We start from the raw sequence: 19239 nt of genomic DNA, 5'->3' as shown, positions 1-19239 counted from the left end.
GTACAAGTTAATTGGGGGACCAAGGTGGAAGGAACACAAAAGGCAAACAGCATGTTGAGACTTAGATTTTTTGTTAGGGTACCATTGCATCAGAAAAAGAACCCAGGTGGAGCAAAGGTTAAGGAAGAAATTTGAACAATCTGGTCACAGGGTGCTGAACCTGAGGAAGTGTAGCAGCAAGAGAAATTCCCTGATGAGTTACGAAAAAGAGGTACTTCCTCAAAGGCTGGAGAGGGAGGTCCTTGGGGTCTAGTTGAGGTATTGAGTGGAAAATCAATGGGAATCGCAGTTAATGGAATATGATCCAAACCTGCGCAGAGGAAATAGTCTGAAATGTTATTCACTTTGGACAAATTGAGAAGCTGAAGGCCCTGATGTATTAGGGCCATCCATGAGAAAGGGTCAGCTTTAGGATGGGCAACTGTATCCAGCTGGTGTTGGAGTTCCTTCTCTTGCTCCTGGATGGTTATGTGAATTTGAGGGAACACTTGTATATAAGTTCTCCATATTCTGATAGAGGCTGAGGGGTGTTTGGCAAAACCCCATGAATAAAATTTACCATCAACACTAGAAGCCCATTTCGGGTTCCATGGGTCCCAAATAGTTAATTTGGTGTATGCTCGATTCTCATAGTAAGGCTTATCTAGAAAGCATTTTTTGCATGAATTATAAGGGCACCCACCATAGGTGTCAGGCCAGTGCTTACAAGATTCCTCAGTTTGGTCTGCTATGAAGCATAGCATTGCTGAACATAAATGGGACGAGGTGGCCCGGTTGAATTCAGAAACATTAAGGGTGACAGTCCAATAAAGCCAGTGAAAGGGCAATCGCCTTGACCCATAAACTGAGAGCGGGTGGTGCCATCCTGTTGCCATGTCGCTTGGATTAGACGTGCCATCTGTGGGTTGGGATAGAAGCTTGAGAGAGATTAATGATTAGTAACAGGAGAGGGTTGGTGAGAAACTTTGAGTTTGGTGGGCCCCAGCATGGTGGAAGTATGACTATCTGGGGTCCCTGTCCAGCGAGGTTCCAACGACTGAGGATGCAGCACTCAAAGTAAGACTGTGTCACTCGGTTGAAGAGAGTCCAATTCAGTTCCTGGTTGTTTGGGGACAGAGATAACAGATGGCATAGGAAGACACCGGTCTGCATGTTCCCTTAGGAGTTTGTATAGAAGTGTGAGATAGGGCAGGTAGGACACAAGGGGGGGAGGAGGATTGATTGGAAAGCTTTGGTTGATTAAGAAAGGGCGCCCATGGAGTAGCTCAAAGGGGGCTAAGGCCTGAGGGGGCTCTAGGGGTTGCCTGAATTCAGGTGAGGGCCAATGGTAAAAGATTGGGCCAGGACAGTCTGCGTTCAATAGCAAGTTTGGTGAGATGGTCCTTGAGAATGCCAAAGTCCTGTCAACCTTACCCGAGGATTGGGGTCAGTGGGGGATGTGGAGCCTACAAGTGATGTTGAGGCCTTTGGAGACTAGTTGAACAACCTGAGAAATGAAGGCTGGACCATTGTCTGACTGGATAAAGGCATGAAGTCCGAACCTGGGAATGATCTACTCAATGAAGATGGAGGCGACAGTGTCAGCAGTTTCCCTGGAGGTAGGGAAGGCTTCTATCCAACTGTAAGAGAGTGCTATCCCCAAGTCATGAGAAGTTAAATCCTGTGTCAAGGCCTGACCAAAGAGGTAGGGACTGCCCCTGAAGCCTTGGGGTAGGACTGTCCATGTCAGCTGTTGAGACCTAAAGGAGGTAGGGTCTTCCTATGTGAAGGCAAAGAGGTAATAAGAGTCAGGATGCAGAGGCACTGTAAAGAAGGCAGCTTTAAGATCCAGGACAGTAAAGTGAGTGGTCAAAGGGGGAATATGAGAATAAGAGTGTGAGGGTTGGGAACCACCGGGTAGATGGGAATAACTGCCAATACCATGCTGTTTTTGTTACTATTGCTCTGTGGTATAGTTTTAGGTCTGGAATAGCCATACTACCTGCTTCACTCTTCTTGCTAAAGATTGCTTTGACTATTCTGAGTCTCTTATTTTTCCAGATGAATTTCATGATTGCTTTTTCTATTTCTATAAGGAATGCCATTGGGATTTTGATTTGATTGCACTATAATATGCATTTTTAATTTATCACAGTAAAACTTAAATTAGTAATACATTATTTTACATAAAGAGAAGTTACATTACAGTATAATTCCATTTATTTTAATTCCACCTATTATGAACTCTACTTTATATTTTTGCCCTAGGGGCTAGGGGTGTGGCTTAGTGATACAACACTTGCTAAGCATGTACAAAACTCTGGGTTCAGTGCCCAGTACAGAAAAAAAGATTATATATATATATATATATATATATATATANGCAGCTTATAAATCTTTAAAAGAAGTTTATAAAAGTAATATTTTATGTGCACACAAATTTACTCATCAATCATCATCTATGCTGTTAATTGAGATCATTTACTTTAGCCTAAAGAACTCCCTGTACTCCTTCAAATAAATTGTTTTTTATCTTTTGAAAATGTGTGTGTGCTTGCCTTTTATGTATAAATAATTTCATTAGACATAAAATTCTCAGTTGACATTTTTTTCACATTTTTAGATTATATTCTGTTATCTTCTTGTTGCCATTGTTTCTGATGAGAGGTTAGCCAAGATTTTTTCTATTGTTACCATGAATGAAATGTGTTTTTGTTGTTGATGTTTTTTATATTTTGTTTTCAAATAAGTATGACCCTCTTTTTTTTATCCTTTCTGGAGTTCACTGAGTTTCTTGGATCTCAGAGTTGATGTGTTTCTTCAATTTTGAAAACAACATGTGGCCAATCTCTCTTCAAATGATCCTCCTGTTCCATTCTTTTCTGTTTCTAGAACTTCGATGACATATATGGTAGACCAGTGATGCTCAAAATATTTTGGGGGGAACTTCAGGATTTTTTAAGACACCTTTAGAATATCTATAGGATTTTTTTTTTATTAGAATACTCTTGTAAGTGTCTGATGGAGTTTTCTAATATCTACATAATATATGATATTAGTACAGAGTGAATGGTAAAACCAATATGAGAATCCAACTATCCTCTATTACATTAAAGAGATTTTGAAAACTTGAAAAATAGCATTTCTCACTAAGGATTTTGTGTAAAGGTGAAAAAAAATAATATATATATATATCTCCATGTTACGGGTTGTAGGCTCCCCCTCAAATATAATATGTTGAATTCCTAACATTAGCCTGTTAGAGTGTGATCTTACTTGGTGATAGAATCTTTACAAAAGACGCTAGAGGTCTTAGTAGGTCAAAATAATGTTATTAGGGTAGACTCTAATTCAATATGACTGATATCCTTATAAAAAGGAAAAATTTGGAGAAAAATTTAGAAAGTGGTATGAAAATGTAGGCAGAGATTGATAATGATGCTTCTAAAGCCAAGAGCCAGGAAAGATTGCCTAATCACCACATCTATGAGAGGGTCATGGAACAGATTCTTCCTCATCACCCTTGAAAGAAACCAACCCTGCTCTTACCTGCTGTGTTAAACTATGTGATATTATCCCAAAAATCTGCAATTTGCCACAGTCTGGCTGGGCACAAAATCATGAGCCACCACACAGCTTGTAGATTCAAACAGCAACTCTTTATTCCCGAACTCACACCGGCCATCTACAATCACGTTCTGGGGAAATCCACGTTCTCTGCCCAAATCCACCCCCACTGGGCTTCTGTCTCCCAAAAAATACTGTCTGAATCCCGTGAGAACTCAAGGGGAACTCAGGCAGCAGGATACGCCCTATTCCCAGCAGGAATAATCTTAAACCTTAAACCTGGAACCTAAACCGGGAACACCCTAAACCCGATTATCCTAAACCGGGAACACCCTAATCCGCCCTGGTCCTTGAGCAAGGTCACCTACATGCAATGTCACTGCAAAATGTCCTATTTCCACGAGTCCTTCCACTAAGCAACATGGGGTACGCTGGCAAGGAAATTGTCATACCTACTTGGCTAATGGCTCCCAGCAGCAATTTTTAAATTTCTTTCATTTTTATTCTCACTTCTACTGACCCATTTACATCAACAATTTTTTTTCAAGTTGGTTCTTTATATGTATCAATTTCTCTTCTGAGACTCCCCTTGCACTCTCCTGTTTATCTTTTCTTATTCATAATAGTAGTGTCAAACACTTCGTTAATTTTATCATTTGAGTAATCTGTGAATTTTCTCAGTTTTTTAATCTTGTATGAGTCATATTTCTCTGCCTTTTGCATGTTCTATTGGTCACTGTAAATGATGCTTTGAAAAGATTCTGAACTCTGTTATCTTCCTCTAAAGAGTCTTGAATGATATTCACGTAGATGGTTAAATTGCTCACCTTAATCCTGTGGAATCGTCATTACAGGCTTTTAAAAATAAGTCTATTTTAGTTTTTCCTTTAGTCCTGAGGTATGGCCCTCTGTCTTGGGCTATAATCTTTACCCCTTAGGAATGAACATTGGTGGTTCCAATGGAAAGTGTATTTAACAAGTCCATTGGTGAGATGTGAATGTCAAGTTCTATTTAAATCTTTACTCTTCTTTTTTCAAGATCCAATCAATGCTTTCCCTTGGGTTCCTTGGAGTCTTATACAATTAGGAGCCACACAGGATTTTAGTAGCTTCTGGATTTTCCCTCTCAATTTAGAATGACTCTGGAAGCTCTAAACTGATCTCTGCATCTTCAACCTATTCAGATTATTGCTTTTTGCTTGAGATATATTCCCTGTGCAAATTTGTAATAATTCTTTCTCATCCTCTGCCCCCTCCCCTTCTTCCTTTCCAACCCCTTCCTCCTTCTTTTTCACTGGGGATTGAACCCAAGTGGGGGGCTTTATTACTGAGCTACACCCAGTCCTTTTTATTGTTTTGAGACAGGGTCTCTCTAAGTTTCAGATGGTCTACATAAATTGCTAAGATTGCCCTCAAACCATGCCCAGCTCAAGCCTGGAATTTTACTGGCAAAAATTAATTTACTTGCTGACACAAGTTAATTTGCAATATTGAAAGAAGTATTGAGAAGATTTTTATAGGTTGAGAATCCATATATTTAATGTAATAAGACAAGACATCATTTGTGGGAGGCCATCCTTGCACGTGATTGAGTTACCTCCCAGGCTGGGCGAAAGGCGCTCTTTGTGTTAAGAACTTCCCCCACCCTTCTTAGGTTGAGGGCTTGTCCATATGGAGGCGTGCCTGACCACAGTTCCTGAAGACCCAATCGTCTTACCTGACCTTGGGACACTGCCTCCTTAATCTTCTTTGAATGGGATTTTCCCCAGAATTTTTTGTTCCCCAATAAAAGTCCACTCCCTGGCATGTTCTCTCTCTCTCACTAGCCTCTCCAGTAAACCTCGCTACTTTAATGGGTAGCTAGAGGCTGGAGGTATGAGAAGCCGGAAACCGTCCTGGAACTGGTTTAAAGGTAATTAGAGTCTGTCTCTTTAATTTAACTCCCTTAGGATATCCCACATATAAAGTTTGTGCTGGCCATGGGCTAAAATCATTAATGTATTTTGGTCTTTAAAATCTTCCATTTACAGATCAGGCATATGCCTGTAATGCCAGCACAAGTTTGAGGCCAGACTTAGTGAGACCCTGTCTCAAAATAAAAAGTAGAAAGGAACCAGGCTGTAGTTCAGTGGTAGAGCACTTGTGGGTTCAATCCCTAGTACCAAAAAATAAAATAAAATAAGTACATAAGTAAATAAAATAAAATCTTAAATCTAGAAAAATGTTTTAAGTTTAGAATGGCATAAGGCCCATATTTCTGTGGAGCTTCACATAGCTCTGCTAGTCAGGCCTCTAACTTTTACATGGATGGGGAACTCTTGAGTCAGAATGTGACTTGGGATCTCTCTTTATCTTTCTGAGAATTTTAGGCTGAACTTAAATATCAAATCTTGATTTAAGTGCCTTGCCCAGCACTGTACATCCTCACCTATATTGGACATAAACGTTGTCACAAAGAACAAATGCAGGTAATCAGTCATAGAAGATACTATGAACTGGGGCTGGGGATGTGGCTCAAGCGGTAGCGTGCTCGCCTGGCATGCGTGCGGCCCAGGTTCGATCCTCAGCACCACATACAAATAAAAATGTTGTATCCGCCAAAAAATAAATATTAAAAATTCTCTCTCTATCGCTCTATCTCTCTCACTCTCTCTTTTAAAAAAAAGATACTATGAACCATTCACAATCACATATAGATGAACATACGGAGAGGCATTTGCAGAAATATACACCTATACCTTCATTCAGATCTGTGTGACCATGGTGAGACACTTACCATACACATGAACACATGTGGAAAGCAGTGATAGAAAACGGGAGAGCAGTGTCTGAAATTGGGGTCTCTGATTACTTCGTGGCTGTGGCATGTTCAGTACCTGGGAAAGTTTCTGTGCAAAGGCACATGATGTGATAATGCCCTCTATGAGGACGCTCTGTGCTAAAGTCTTATCAGCCTCAACCTTAATCTCAGGCACACAGTTCCTGGGAATAGAGGAACTTTCTTGCTAGACAACCACAATGTTTCACCAGTTCCATTACTCCTGAAATTTCCAACCTAACAGTAACTTTAATCAATGGACTTTCTTGAGAGCTACACAAATATCCTAACACTGCACATTGCAACTGTAGAATACAACTGTGGAATAAGCTGCATAATGTTGCTAACTCTGTAACTTTCATGAATACAAAGAATAATGTTTACATAGTCTTTAATCTGATAATGAGACATATATAAAGATTGCTCGTGTAATTCTTTAGACCTGCTTCTCCATCAGAGAGCAGCTCTCCATCTGACCTCAGCTGTTATCTTCAAAATCTGCATCCTTGGGTCTTCATTTTTCTTATCCTCTTTTGCCTCTAGCTGGAACCTACTAGATTGGCTGTGCTAGTCTCGGGAAACACATATGTGAGAAGACTCTGGCTAAACCATTAAATCAACAGCTATATGCCAATATATATAGAAGAATCACATTAGACTCATAAGCAAGCACACAGGTGCACACATTACCCTTCCATGTGCAGAGGGTGCCACACACATCCCAGAATTGTGAAACAAGCCACAGGCAGCCTCACAGACTCACCTATGCATAAGCACATGTGTGTACTATTTCTCAGAAGCACACTTAGATGGTGAGACAGATAAAAAAAAATGTGAGGTAAAAGCGACATAGAGTCATAAATGAACTTAATGGTTATACATAAATATATAAACACATTGACCTGTAAGATCCAGAGACACAAACATACAATTTCACATTATGTGGCCAACAGCCATATGCCAACACACACAAATCAGACTTGTGAGACTTAGTCCCATACATATGTAGGTTCACATATATCAAAAACCCCACAGTACCAGCCAACACAGAGTCACAATCAGACTTGTGGTGAACAAATGCACAATTTTACTCTCCTGTTCTGGGGTTGAACACAGTGTTATTGGACACTGTTATGCACTCAACAGGAGAGGTCTGGGTACAGTTATGCCAAAATGGGCACTGGACAGAGTGCTTAAGCTGGGGTCAAGGTGGGAGTCTGAAGGGATTTGAGTCTGTACATCCCCAATCCCAACCCAGACCAATTCTCACTAGAAATCTGGTAATAATCTGGAGTTATTCAGCTTCTCCCTGGCTGTGTGGCTCAGGACAAGTTACTCCACCTACTCTTCAACAGTTTTTTCTCTCTTAAAGTGGGTAATAACAGCTAACAAACGTATTGAGCATTCTGCCAGAATTCAGTTCTTGGAAGTGTAACCAGGAAGGAAAGACTCTTCTGATTATGGAGCACCATTAAAACTCAGGAGAGAGGGCTGGGATTGTGGCTCAGTGGTAGACCACTTGCCTAGTATGTGTGAGGCATTGGGTTCGATCATCAGCACCACATAAAAATAAATCAAGAAAACAAGAAACTAAATGTCTATCAAGAACTAATAATAATAATAATAAAAGAACAACAACAGCAAAAAAACAAAAAAACAAACAAAAAAAAAACCTCAGGAGAGAACCAGGGTCCATGGTGCATGCCTCTAATCCCAGCAACTCCAGAGGCTGAGGCAAGAGGATTGCAAGTTCAAAGCCAGCCTCAGCAAATTAGCCAGGCCCCAAGCAACTTAGTGAGACTTTGTCTTTAAAAAATTAAAAAGGGCTGGGGATGTGGCTCAGCAATTAAGTGCCCCTGGGTTCAATCCCTGTTACCAAAAACAAAAATCAAACAATAACAAAAACCCCAACAACTCAGAAGTCAGGCTGAGGAAGAAAAGTAAGTTTAATTCAAAGCTGGCTCTGAAGAAGAGAAAGGAGACATTTTTCCTCAGATCTCTTTCTTTAGAAACTTAGGAGACAAAAAGCTTTTGTGTAAGAGAGGCACAGTGGGACAAAAGGCAGGAAATATACATATGTAGATTTAGCTTGGCTGTGTTAATCAGAAACATGTCCCAATCTCAAGCTTCCCAGTGCCCATCCTGTCCAGGGGGCAGCCTCTCAGCCTCCATTTGGAAGTTAAAACAATTTGGAGCTTTGAATTTAATTTCAAAGGCGGGGGTGGGAGTGGGGGGAGGTCTGCTTCAGAAACACGTCTTGCTTATGGCTGTTACTATTATTAACCTTATCCTTGGGTCCCCACCCAGATTCTCCTTCAACTGCACCAGAGGGTAGACTGTGCTTAGTGCCATCTGGCCTAATAACAGGTCTGAGATTCTCCCAAGTCTGAGGGCAGGCCTCAGGGGTCTGGCTGCAGGAGGAACACCGGGGACAGGGCCCTGGGAAATCCCTCGAGAGATGACCCACCACCTTCAGTATCCGTAGGGTCAGAGACCTGGGCCTTTCTTACAGATGGATGTGGGCAGTAGTCCAACCTCCTCCACCTGGAGACGTGGAAGAAATCACAATTCCCGTCTTCTCGGGCACCAACCACTATCTACTCCTGCAATTAGATATTTACGCATCCGCGCTCTACCGCCCCCCTTAGAGCTGTACAGCGCCTTCCACTGCCAGCGCTCTACAAGTACGGAACGCTCGGGGTAGCCCCATAAATTCATTTCCCATAAAGCTGTGCTACAACACCGGTCGGGGCTGGGTCTCCTAGGCAGTTCGGATACCCGGAGCCCTCTGGGAAATGGAGTCACCGCCTTGCGCCACAAAGGCTCTTGGGAGATGTAGTTCGCATCCGTTCTGCGCAGGCGCAATTTCCCTCGGTGGTCGCTGGTCTGCTCTTTGTGGCTGTCTCTGTCCTTTTGTAGGAGGCCGGTCTGCTCTTTCGCCCGTCCATGCGACAGTTCATCGGTCTCTCCGTCCGTCTCCAGGTCCATCTGTCGACCGTGTTCCGTGACCCTGGCTCTTGGCGGCCGAGCCCGAGGCCTGGGTCTGGTCCCCGAGCGAGTCCCGAACGCGAATTCTCCTGGAGGAGTGTGTGACGGGGTGACAGGGCGTGCGTGTGATGGAGCCTGAGTGTGAGCCCAGCTTAGATGTGGGTGTGTCTGTGGGCTGGTGTGCTGGAGCGCGAGCCCAGCGTGGAGTGCAGTGTGTTTGCTGAGCTTGTCTGAGCCCGAGTTCAGCCCGGGCGCGGAATGTTGCCGCTGTGAGCACGTCTGCGCCCCAGCGAGGCTTCCCTGCAGGGCCGCTGTCCCTGGGACCCTCCACTCTGGACCTAACCTGGGATCCGGGAGGCTACAGAACTGCCCACTCCCCCGGGGAATGCTGCGGAGGGCCGCTATGGAGACTCTGGCCCTGAAACCAGAGGAGACAGGTACAGCTTTGCTCTTTTAGTCCGTGGGTTTATGGATTTTTCACTTGAGGAAACTGACACTCAGAGAGATCAGGCTATTTTCTGACAAGTCCCAGCAAATCAGTCCCCCTGCTTCTTCATCCTGGGCTACCATTTGTTCCCACTCTCCAGCATGCTGATGGAAGGAAAAGAATGCCAATATTTTCCTCCTTAATTAAAGTATCTGGGATGCTGAGAGGAAGAATTAACCCAGAAGCTGTATTAATTAAATTGTGCCAGATATTGGGGCTTGCTCCCCACAGGACCAAGCTAGGTGGTTCCTGCCTTCTCTCTGATTCCTGCCTGTGCCAGGGCTGTGTGAACTTTAGCTCAGCCATGAGGATGGTGGCTGAACAGAACAGCCACCATTTTGACTCATTTGACTCATTTTGACTCATTTGACTCATTTCTTCAACCCCAGCTCTTTCCACTCAGGACCCTGCTCTTTCCCCCAAAGAAAATCCAGAGGATAAATCAGATTGGAGTCTCCTAGCAGCCAGATCTGAGGTGAGTAGTGTCTTTTCTTTCTTATATATGAAAAGGGTTGGCACATTATTTTTCTTTCCCTGCATCTTCAGTCAGCCATGGACCTCCCCTACTCCCCACAAGGGACCTACTGTCCAGTCTTCAGGAAGCTCTAGGTAGTGAGAACAGGTCCATTTGAAGAAACTCCAGATGACTCCCCAGGTGTACACATGATGAAGTCTCATAAATGTTCCTTCCAGCTTAATTCAGTCCAGTGAGTGGGAATGCCCAGGAACTGTGCTGGGAGCTCTGAGTAGTGGTTTTAATGAAGCCCTGAACAAGTAGATGACAGCCCACATGAAATCACTTTGATCTCTTCACATATGAGTTAGGGCTTTTTGCAAGACTGGGGAATGGTTGGGGGAGTTTGCTGTGAAGGAATGAGACATGGACAGGTGGAAGCACTGGGGTAAGAGTGGTGATAGCAGGCTCATCCCTGTGTGATTTTCTGTGCACCAGGCCCCTGGCATGAGGCTTTCAGAGAAAAATCTGGAGGTTTAGAGAATCCATGGGCTCAATTATGAATTGATCTTGAGGCTACTTCTGTAGCCAAGTAGGGCCCAGATCCTTCCTTTTACAGCTTTTGGACTTTTCACCTCATTTTGTTCTGCCACCAAAACCACTCCTATCCCTGTGATGGAATTTACAGGGGTGCATGGGACAGTGAAAAGTCTGCAGGATTGATGGTCCTTTGATATCTTTTTAGAATTTTGTGATTCTGTTAATCTTCCACTTTAAAAGAGGTAAGATCTGATGATAAAAAGATAGAACACTGATTTTACAGAAAGCTGTAAAACAAGCTGGGCCAGGCATGGTAGCACATGCCTATAACCCCAACAACTTAGGAGACTAAAGCAAGAGGATTGCAAGTTTGAGGCCAACCTTGGCAACTTAGGAAGACCCTGTCTCAAAAAAGGACTGAGGGGCTGGGGTTGTGGCTTAGTGGTAGAGCACTTGCCTAGCACATGTGAGGCCCTGGGTTCGATCCTCAGCACCACATAAAAATAAATAAATAAAATAAAGATATTGTGCCCAACTACAACTAAAAAATAAATAAATGATAAAAAAAATAAAAGGACTGAGATGTACCCAATGGTAGAGGGCCCCTAGGTTCAATCCCCAGTACTGCAAAATAAATAAATATTGTGAGACAAGTCTAGAGTCTGGGAAGTGTTAGAATGCTGTTAGTTCTATGAGATACTCAAGAGACATGACAGTCAAGTGCAGTGCATGATCCTTGATTGGGCATAGATTTTTTTTTAAAAAATTGATAAAAGTTTGAAAAATGGACTGTATCTTAGAAATGATCTTTGCTCTGAAATCTACTTTAATGTAATATAACTGCCTTAGTTTTCTTTGAATTAGCATTTGCAGGTTTTTATCTACCCTTTCATTTTCAACCTATTTTTGTCTTTGTATTTAAAATGGGTTTCTCTAGCTGGCATATAGTTGGGTCTTACTCTTCCCCTTCCCTCAGTCCAGGGATTGAACATGCTAGGCAAATGCTTTACCACTGAATTACCTCTCTAAGCCAGGTGACATGTTTTTTATCCAATTTGACAATCTCCACCTCTTAGTTACTGTAAGTAATTTTTAGACCATTTACATTTAATATAGTAATTAGTATGGTTGGATTTCTATCTGCCATTATACTATTTACTTTTTATATATTGTATCTGTTTTGCTTCTCTATTTTTCCCCTTCTTTGGAGGTAAACCAATACTATTTTAGTATTATTATAATATTGGTTTTCTTAGATTTCTTAAATATTTCTGTGATTCATCATGGGAGGCGGTGAAAACACCAGGCATCAGTTTGATCCTTTCAAGGATCAAAGCACATGCATAATACCTAGCACTGTAAGCACACACACAATAAAACCACTGCTATCCAGATATGTAGCACATGCCTGTAATACCAGCTTCTCAGGAGATTGAAGGAGGAGGATTACAAATTCAAGGCCAAAGTTTGAGATTCTTAATCATGGAAAGCATAGCTCTCATTCAGGACATATTAGAGCAGCCATGTGCAGATTTCAGGGTATGTTGTGTTATAAGAGCACCACGGTGTCTATTCAACCTAACTATCCTAGTTCAGAATGCAGAGTAGGAGGTGCATGCCAATTCTGAGCTCCCCACATACCCCAGGGTTTTAGCCCATCCATGGTCAGTATCTGTAACATAACTTTCCATGATTAGCAGAAGGTCAGCTGAGGTTAACACTGTAATTATGAGGTCCTTAGTCAATCTGTGGTTTTCTTGGAATCATGAACACAGAATCTTTCTTCCTGGATGAGTGAGAAAGTATGTCATTTCAGGAATCAGTGACTTTCAAGGACGTGGCTGTGGACTTTACTCAGGAAGAATGGGGTCAGTTGGACTCCCCTCAGAGGGCCCTATACAGGGATGTGATGCTGGAGAACTACCAGAACCTTCTTGCCCTTGGTAAGATGGCTCCCTTGGCATATGCTCTTGGTCTTCTTCCATGTGGTAGATGTTACCAAGAATCTCTTCAGCACCAGTGCTGGTACTGGACATAGCATGACTTGGAAAACTGGCCTCTGCCTCAGGACACCTGGTCACAGGTTAAGCCACTCCAGAAGTCCCCAGAGTGTGGTATGGTAGCCAATGGCATCCTTGCTTAGAATTGGGACTGGCCCTGGGGCAAGGAGCCTGGAGGAGATGGAGAACTGCTTAGGGGAGAAAGGATAGGACTTTTAACCCATCAGCCCTGGAGCATTCCTCAGGTGAGAACGGAGGATGTAATGTGGAGTCTTCAGAGTCATGCACTGCCACTTGGGTCCCCTGAGGCCCCTCACCACTTTGGGGCCTAGAGAACTTAATGTTTCTTGGAGATGGTACACCCTTTGCAGTACCTTGTCCTGATTCATGAATCGTTTTATGAGGTTGGCTCAGTTTGAGAGCCATAGTACATCTAGCCCTGACAATTTCTTCTCTATAAGCAGGGCCTCCAGTTTGCAAGCCAGATGTCATTTCCCATCTGGAACGAGGTGAGGAGCCATGGCAAGTGCACAGCAAAGTCACTGGAAGGACTTGTTCAGGTGAGCAGATAACAAAGGTAGAAGAGAGCTGGTCCTTCCCCATACCTTTTCTAGAGCCTCCCACCACCTTTCTCCCTCCATTTTTTTCTTCCACAAGCATTGGAACTGACTGTGTGCCAGGAAACTCCTTTTAGCTCTGTCTTTGTAAAGGCTTCCATTGGTCACCTAGGCATGGGTGTCTGCCGAGGTTTCGCCCTTTCCTCCATGTCCCCTCCTCTACTTCCAATCAATAGCAAAGAGAACCTTAATTTTAGCTTCTAAAATATATTTCTGCTTCCTGTTCATCCTCAGAGCCACAATGCTAGTCTGAAATTGCCATTATTCCTTCTGTTAATCACATGATTTCCTGCTGACCAACTTCTGCTCCAACCTCTTTACACAGCACCAGGTCCATCATTATAATGCATCTTTATGCTAGGCATGGTGGCATACACCTGTAGTCCCAGTGACTCAAGAGGCTGAGGCAGGAGGATCCAAGTTTGAGGCCAGCCTCAGCAAATTAGTGATGCCCCCAGTAATTTAGTGAGACTCTGTTTTAGTCAGCTTTATCACTGCTGCAACTAAAAGACCCAACCAGCACAACTGTAGAGGAGAAAAAGGTGTATTTGGGGGTTCATGGTTTCAGAAGTCTAAGTCCATGAACAGCCAACTCCAATCCTCTGGGCTTAAGGTGAGGCAGAACATCATGGCAGAGCGAAGCAGCTTACATGGTGATCAGGAAGCAGAGAGAGACTTCACACGCCAGATACAAATATATATCCAGAGCCATCCCCCAATTCTCCCCTCCTCCAGCCACATCTATCACTTCAGTTACCACTCAGTTAATCCCTATCAGGGGATTAAATCACTGATTGGATTAATATCTTACAACCCAATCATTTCTCCTCTGAACCTTCTTGCATTGTCTCACATGTGAGCTTTTGTGGGACACCTCATTTCCAAACCATAACGGACCCTGTCTCAAAATAAAAAATAAAAATGGCTTGAATGTATCTCAGTGGTAAAGCATTCCTGGGTTCAATCCCCAGAACCAAAAATAAGGAGATGCACTGGGTATATCATATTGTCCTCTGTGTAGAAAGTCTTCCTTGCCCAGAACCCTATGTGTCAGGTATCTCATCATCCAGCACCTGTCCTTATTGCCAGAGCCACCTCTTGGCCTTCCCTCCTCCTGTTTCATTCTCTTTTCCCTCTTAGATGCACTGTTACGTTGATGATAGGTTCTTCTTCTTTTCCTTTACCTGGCTGCCTACTGTCCATCCTTACTGAGCCAATTCTGCCTGCCCAGCTCCTCTGAACAGTTTGGGGGCCCCACGCTGCACTACAGTGCAGCTGTACCCACTGTGATACACTGTTCTACTTGAAGCTATTGGAGAAAATAGAAATAAAATCTTGTGCCAGTCCAGAACACTTCTCTATAGATATAGAAGGGGAAAAAAACTTCATTATTGAATGAATGTTTAATCCAGTGCAGGGCCTCTCACACATATCAGTTGTCTTTGTCTTAGGAAAACTGTTGACTTTTTATATCTTGTTGACAAGCAGGAAATTACCTCCCACAGAGACAGGGAGACAGGATGCCACCCTCTTCCTCCATGTTCAGATTTCACAGTGACTCCAAGAAAGATGTGTTCCAGGATATGGAGCTGGCAAGAGACTTAGTGTACTTCTAAAAAGATGTACATGCATCTTAGAGCTAGACAAAGTATTTACATTCCCAAGTTTCTAAAGGAAATGCTAAAGAGAGGTGAGGAAGAGGGAATCCTTTTTCCCTTTTGGCATCAGGGAAATTTTAATTATTTTCAGACTCCTAAGTACACCCACCTCCTGACCTGACACATAATAGTCAATTAGTGGACTTTTCAATGATTGAATCATATCCTGATTCTTAGACTCCCTGAGCTTTGCCTCTTTCTCAGCCCCCTGGTACTCATTTGAAGCTACCCTTTTGGGGATTCCCTTGGCTTCTCACTTGGCCGGTTCTTCATGCTCTCTAGCAGCTTCTTCCCATTTCCTCCTCCTCTTCCCTTTCTTTGTGTCTTGTTCAAGTAGTTCATTCTGGAGGCTCTCTTTTGTCCCTCTGATTTCAGGCCCTCAAGCTCTTTGATTCTTTCGGTTTCTACTTCCTTTCCTGGGCTTTTCTGCATCTCCATGTCAGCTCTTCAGTGTACTCACAGAAAATTCCATTTTCAATCTCTGACAGAGTGGGAGCCTATGCCAGAGATGAAGGAGGAATCTTCTCAACAGCAGAACTTTTTCCAAAAAAACCCATCCCTGAAGCCCATCGTGGAGCAGTTGAAGAGGACCAGCCTTCACAGCACCAGCCCAAGTGGGGCATGGGCCTGGGTAGCCCAGGAAGATACTCTTTGTAGAAATGAGGCTGCCCTGTGGAAGGGAGTGCCTGCCAGCCATGGGGACATCTCCACGGAGGAGAGCTACTGGGGGCATAATGAATCCAAGGAGGGTTTTCCCCTTGGGTGCACCCGCTTCACCCAGCAAAATGCCCCTACAGAAGAACACTCTCCTGCCAGGTGCACCAAGGACATTCATTTTGCTGAAGGTATAGCTAAAGACCATCGGAGGACATGCACAGGGAAAAAGTCTTTCAGGTCAAGTGAGTGTGGGAAAAACCCACCAGCAAACAGACCACAGGGAGCTCGGGCTGGTCTTTTCATGTGCAACGAGTGTGGGAAAACCTTCCCACAGAGTGCATCTCTCACACTACACCAGCGTTGGCACAGCCGTGAGAAGGCTTACAAATGCAATGAGTGCGGCAAGGCCTTCACATGGAGCACCAACCTCATCGAGCACCAACGGATCCACACAGGTGAGAAACCCTTCTTCTGCAGTGAGTGTGGGAAAGCCTTCAGCTGCCACTCGTCTCTCAATGTACACCACCGCATCCACACAGGAGAGAGGCCTTATAAGTGCAGCACCTGTGAGAAGGCCTTCAGCTGCAGCTCACTGCTTAACATGCACCTGAGAGTGCACACTGGGGAGAAGCCTTACAAGTGTGGTGAGTGTGGCAAGGCCTTCAACCAGCGGACACACCTGACCCGGCACCACCGCATCCACACTGGCGAGAAGCCCTACAAATGTAATGTGTGCGGCAAGGCCTTCACTTGCCACTCGTCCCTCACTGTGCATGAGAAAATCCACAACGGGGATAAGCCATTCAAATGCAATGAATGTGAGAAGGCCTTCAATAACCGTTCACGCCTCACTCTCCATCAAAGAATCCACACAGGAGAGAAGCCATTCAAGTGCACTGATTGTGGGAAAGGCTTCAGCTGCCACTCATACCTTATTGTGCACCAGAGGATCCACAGTGGGGAGAAGCCCTTCAAATGCAATGAGTGTGGGAAAGCCTTCAGTTCCCACTCTTACCTCATTGTACACCAGAGGATACACACTGGAGAGAAGCCCTTTGATTGCAGCAAGTGCTGGAAAGCCTTCAGCTGCCACTCATCCCTCATCGTGCACCAGAGGATCCACACTGGAGAGAAGCCCTATAAATGTCATGAGTGTGGCAAAGCATTCAGCCAGAACCATTGTCTTATTAAACATCAGAAAGTTCATTCTGGAGAGAAATCCTTTAAATGTAATGAATGTGGTGAAATGTTTAACTGGAGCTCACACCTCCTAGAACACCAGAGACTGCATGGTGATGAGAAGCCCTTTGCCATTCAGTTCAACAGACATTTGCTGAGCACCTACTATGTGCCCGGCAGTCTTCTGGGTGCAGAGGACACTGGGGTGGGTGATGTGGACCAAATAAATGCACTGGATGTGGCAAAACTGTTATGTGTGGTGCAGCCTCCACCCGGCAGGAATTTTCCCCTAGGGAGCAAACATGGTGATTAAGGTGAGGTGCTCTTGGTCACAGAAGCTACTTCTTGAGTTACCTAACAAGGAAGGTACTGTCACTTCTTCAGGGCTCCTAGAGCCAGATTGTTTGTTCCTCCAGATATAAAAACCTTACCCATCACCCCCGAGCAGATTCATAAGCCAGGAAGGGATACACTTTCCAAGAAGAAACATGAGGCCATTCGAGGATGTGCCATCATCCTGTTTTCCTTGATGGGTCTGGAGGTCATTCACAAGGGAGATCTTTCCTGCCAATAAGAAGACATGTCAACTTGGAGTCCTTGGATTGGCTCCTGACATAATTTCCATCAGGAATTTCCTCTGTAACCTGTTGTGTTCATATTAATCATAATAAAACAGAAGAATTACAAACACTATTACTTCCATGTGAACATTATTGTGTTTTAGGAAGGGAAAATAACCTTGGATGGTAGGGATTTGGAAAAAGGCAAATTTTCTGGACTTATGGGAGTAGCTGTACTGTGGAGTTATCTGTTAGGGACAGCTCAGTGTCCATTTAGTAGGTGATGTATTTCTCAGTTCTTTTCAAAAGAAAGATTTCAGTCAGGAGACATAGAAAAAGCATAAAGGGTTTATTTAGGGAAATGAAAGTATGCTTACATTCCTGGGCTATCCCAAGAGAAGAATGGTGTGGGGTTTTCCACCTGGTTATTATTTTATATTTGGTCTGGAAACCTCCCCCGTGTGTTGTATACTTGGGTTGGTTATCCTGGTTTCTCTATCCCATAGCTTAACGCCTTGGTACTCTGCTGCTCCATAGTTGGAATGTCCCTTAGGTTGGTTACACCCATTTCTCTTTAGTTTTAAGAAGACAGTATCTGAGGAGGTGGTTTATAAGTAGGGGTTTTTGTCACCTAGGTGGAGTAGTTTTTTGTCACTCAAAATGAGTAAGCCCTATTTTCCTTACCCCAGTGTTGGAGTCCAGCTCCAGCAGGGGTCTCAGGAGACTAAACGATGGTGAGGAGTTGCGAAAGGGGGTGGAGAAACAACACAGACACAAAAGTGAAGATGCTGAATCCCAATCTTTACTTGTGAAGTTAATCATATATACTTCTCATTTTGGCAGGCTCACAGTAGTTTGTCGTTACAAAACAGGAATCTTGATTATTCAAAGAAACAAAATATTACATAGCTACAATTAGATAAGAAGAATGTATCTTGGCTTATGCATAAGCAAGCATTTTTACTTTCAGTTCACGTTTTGCTTTGAGCTGTTTCTGCTTAGTTAGCTTTTAATAATAGTTAGAAATGTCCCAGACTTTTGACCTATACCTTGACTATTCTTTCTTGACTTACTGACTAGAACTGGCGCTGTGGTTTTGGCAAGTGGTTAACTTGAAAAGAGAGGCTACTAATTTTAATCAAACAAGAGTAAGAGCACAAACCACTGTGCACAGGAACAAGAACAAGTTGCCCAGTACTAAGCACTAATCTGTCGTCTTAATATTAATTTTTCTTCTCTAGATTTTAATTTAATTTCTCAAAAACTTCCTTGACTATTTTTCCTACAGGGGGTTTCTCATTAAACATTAACGATTTATGTTCCACAGCTGAATCATTGCATTTAGAGCAAACAGATTTACTCTTTAGAAGTAGTTGCATTAATTGGGAAGGTCATGTTTTTTCCTTCATACTTAATGGTCATATGAGAAGTTGCAACTATACTTATTAAAGGAATACAAAACCAAACCAGCCCATTCCCAGAAACATACTGTGCTCCTCCGGAGGATGGACGGCCTTGCGCTATCCACCTCAGTAGGGCTTTGCCATTGCCTGAGTTGGGGAGGGACGCAGCACCCCAACCCCCTGCTCATGTCTGACTACTTATTCTAACATCCCTACAGCATTCTCTACACAGCCCCATATCACTGTAGCCAGTTCCTGACATGTCAACATCATGCCTAGGCATTTAGTCCCCAGTGGAAAATTAGGAGCACCCAGGCAGATGCCCAGTGTGT

At 43.5% G+C, this 19239-nt stretch overlaps 1 protein-coding gene and 1 long non-coding RNA gene across 4 annotated transcripts; one reads left to right on the top strand and one right to left on the bottom strand.

Moving 5' to 3' along the window:
- Positions 1-1530: 1530 nt before the first annotated feature.
- Positions 1531-18680, bottom strand: LOC125611134. Its single transcript, XR_007341275.1, has 3 exons — positions 18667-18680; positions 14908-14913; positions 1531-1632 (listed from the first exon to the last, which is right to left on the bottom strand). It is a non-coding gene; the product is annotated as an uncharacterized LOC125611134 (long non-coding RNA).
- Positions 9188-17637, top strand: Znf74 (zinc finger protein 74). Of its 3 annotated transcripts, none has more exons than XM_048785119.1 (5): positions 9188-9789; positions 10229-10314; positions 12650-12776; positions 13295-13393; positions 15597-17637. In XM_048785119.1, the coding sequence occupies exons 1-5, from the start codon at positions 9738-9740 to the stop codon at positions 17255-17257; spliced, it is 2025 nt and encodes a 674-aa protein (XP_048641076.1). In that variant the 5' UTR covers positions 9188-9737; the 3' UTR covers positions 17258-17637. The 3 variants fall into 3 exon arrangements, with proteins under 3 accessions (XP_048641076.1, XP_048641077.1, XP_015355874.1); XM_048785120.1 differs by having other exon boundaries at positions 9190-9789; positions 10243-10314; XM_015500388.2 differs by having other exon boundaries at positions 9191-9789; positions 13298-13393.
- Positions 18681-19239: the final 559 nt, after the last annotated feature.

This window comes from Marmota marmota, unplaced genomic scaffold (genome assembly GCF_001458135.2).
Source record: "Marmota marmota marmota unplaced genomic scaffold, marMar, whole genome shotgun sequence".
In the NCBI taxonomy this organism is placed as follows: Eukaryota; Metazoa; Chordata; class Mammalia; order Rodentia; family Sciuridae; genus Marmota; species Marmota marmota.
Note: the sequence above shows the minus strand (reverse complement) of the source record. Positions and strands in the feature narration are given on the sequence as shown.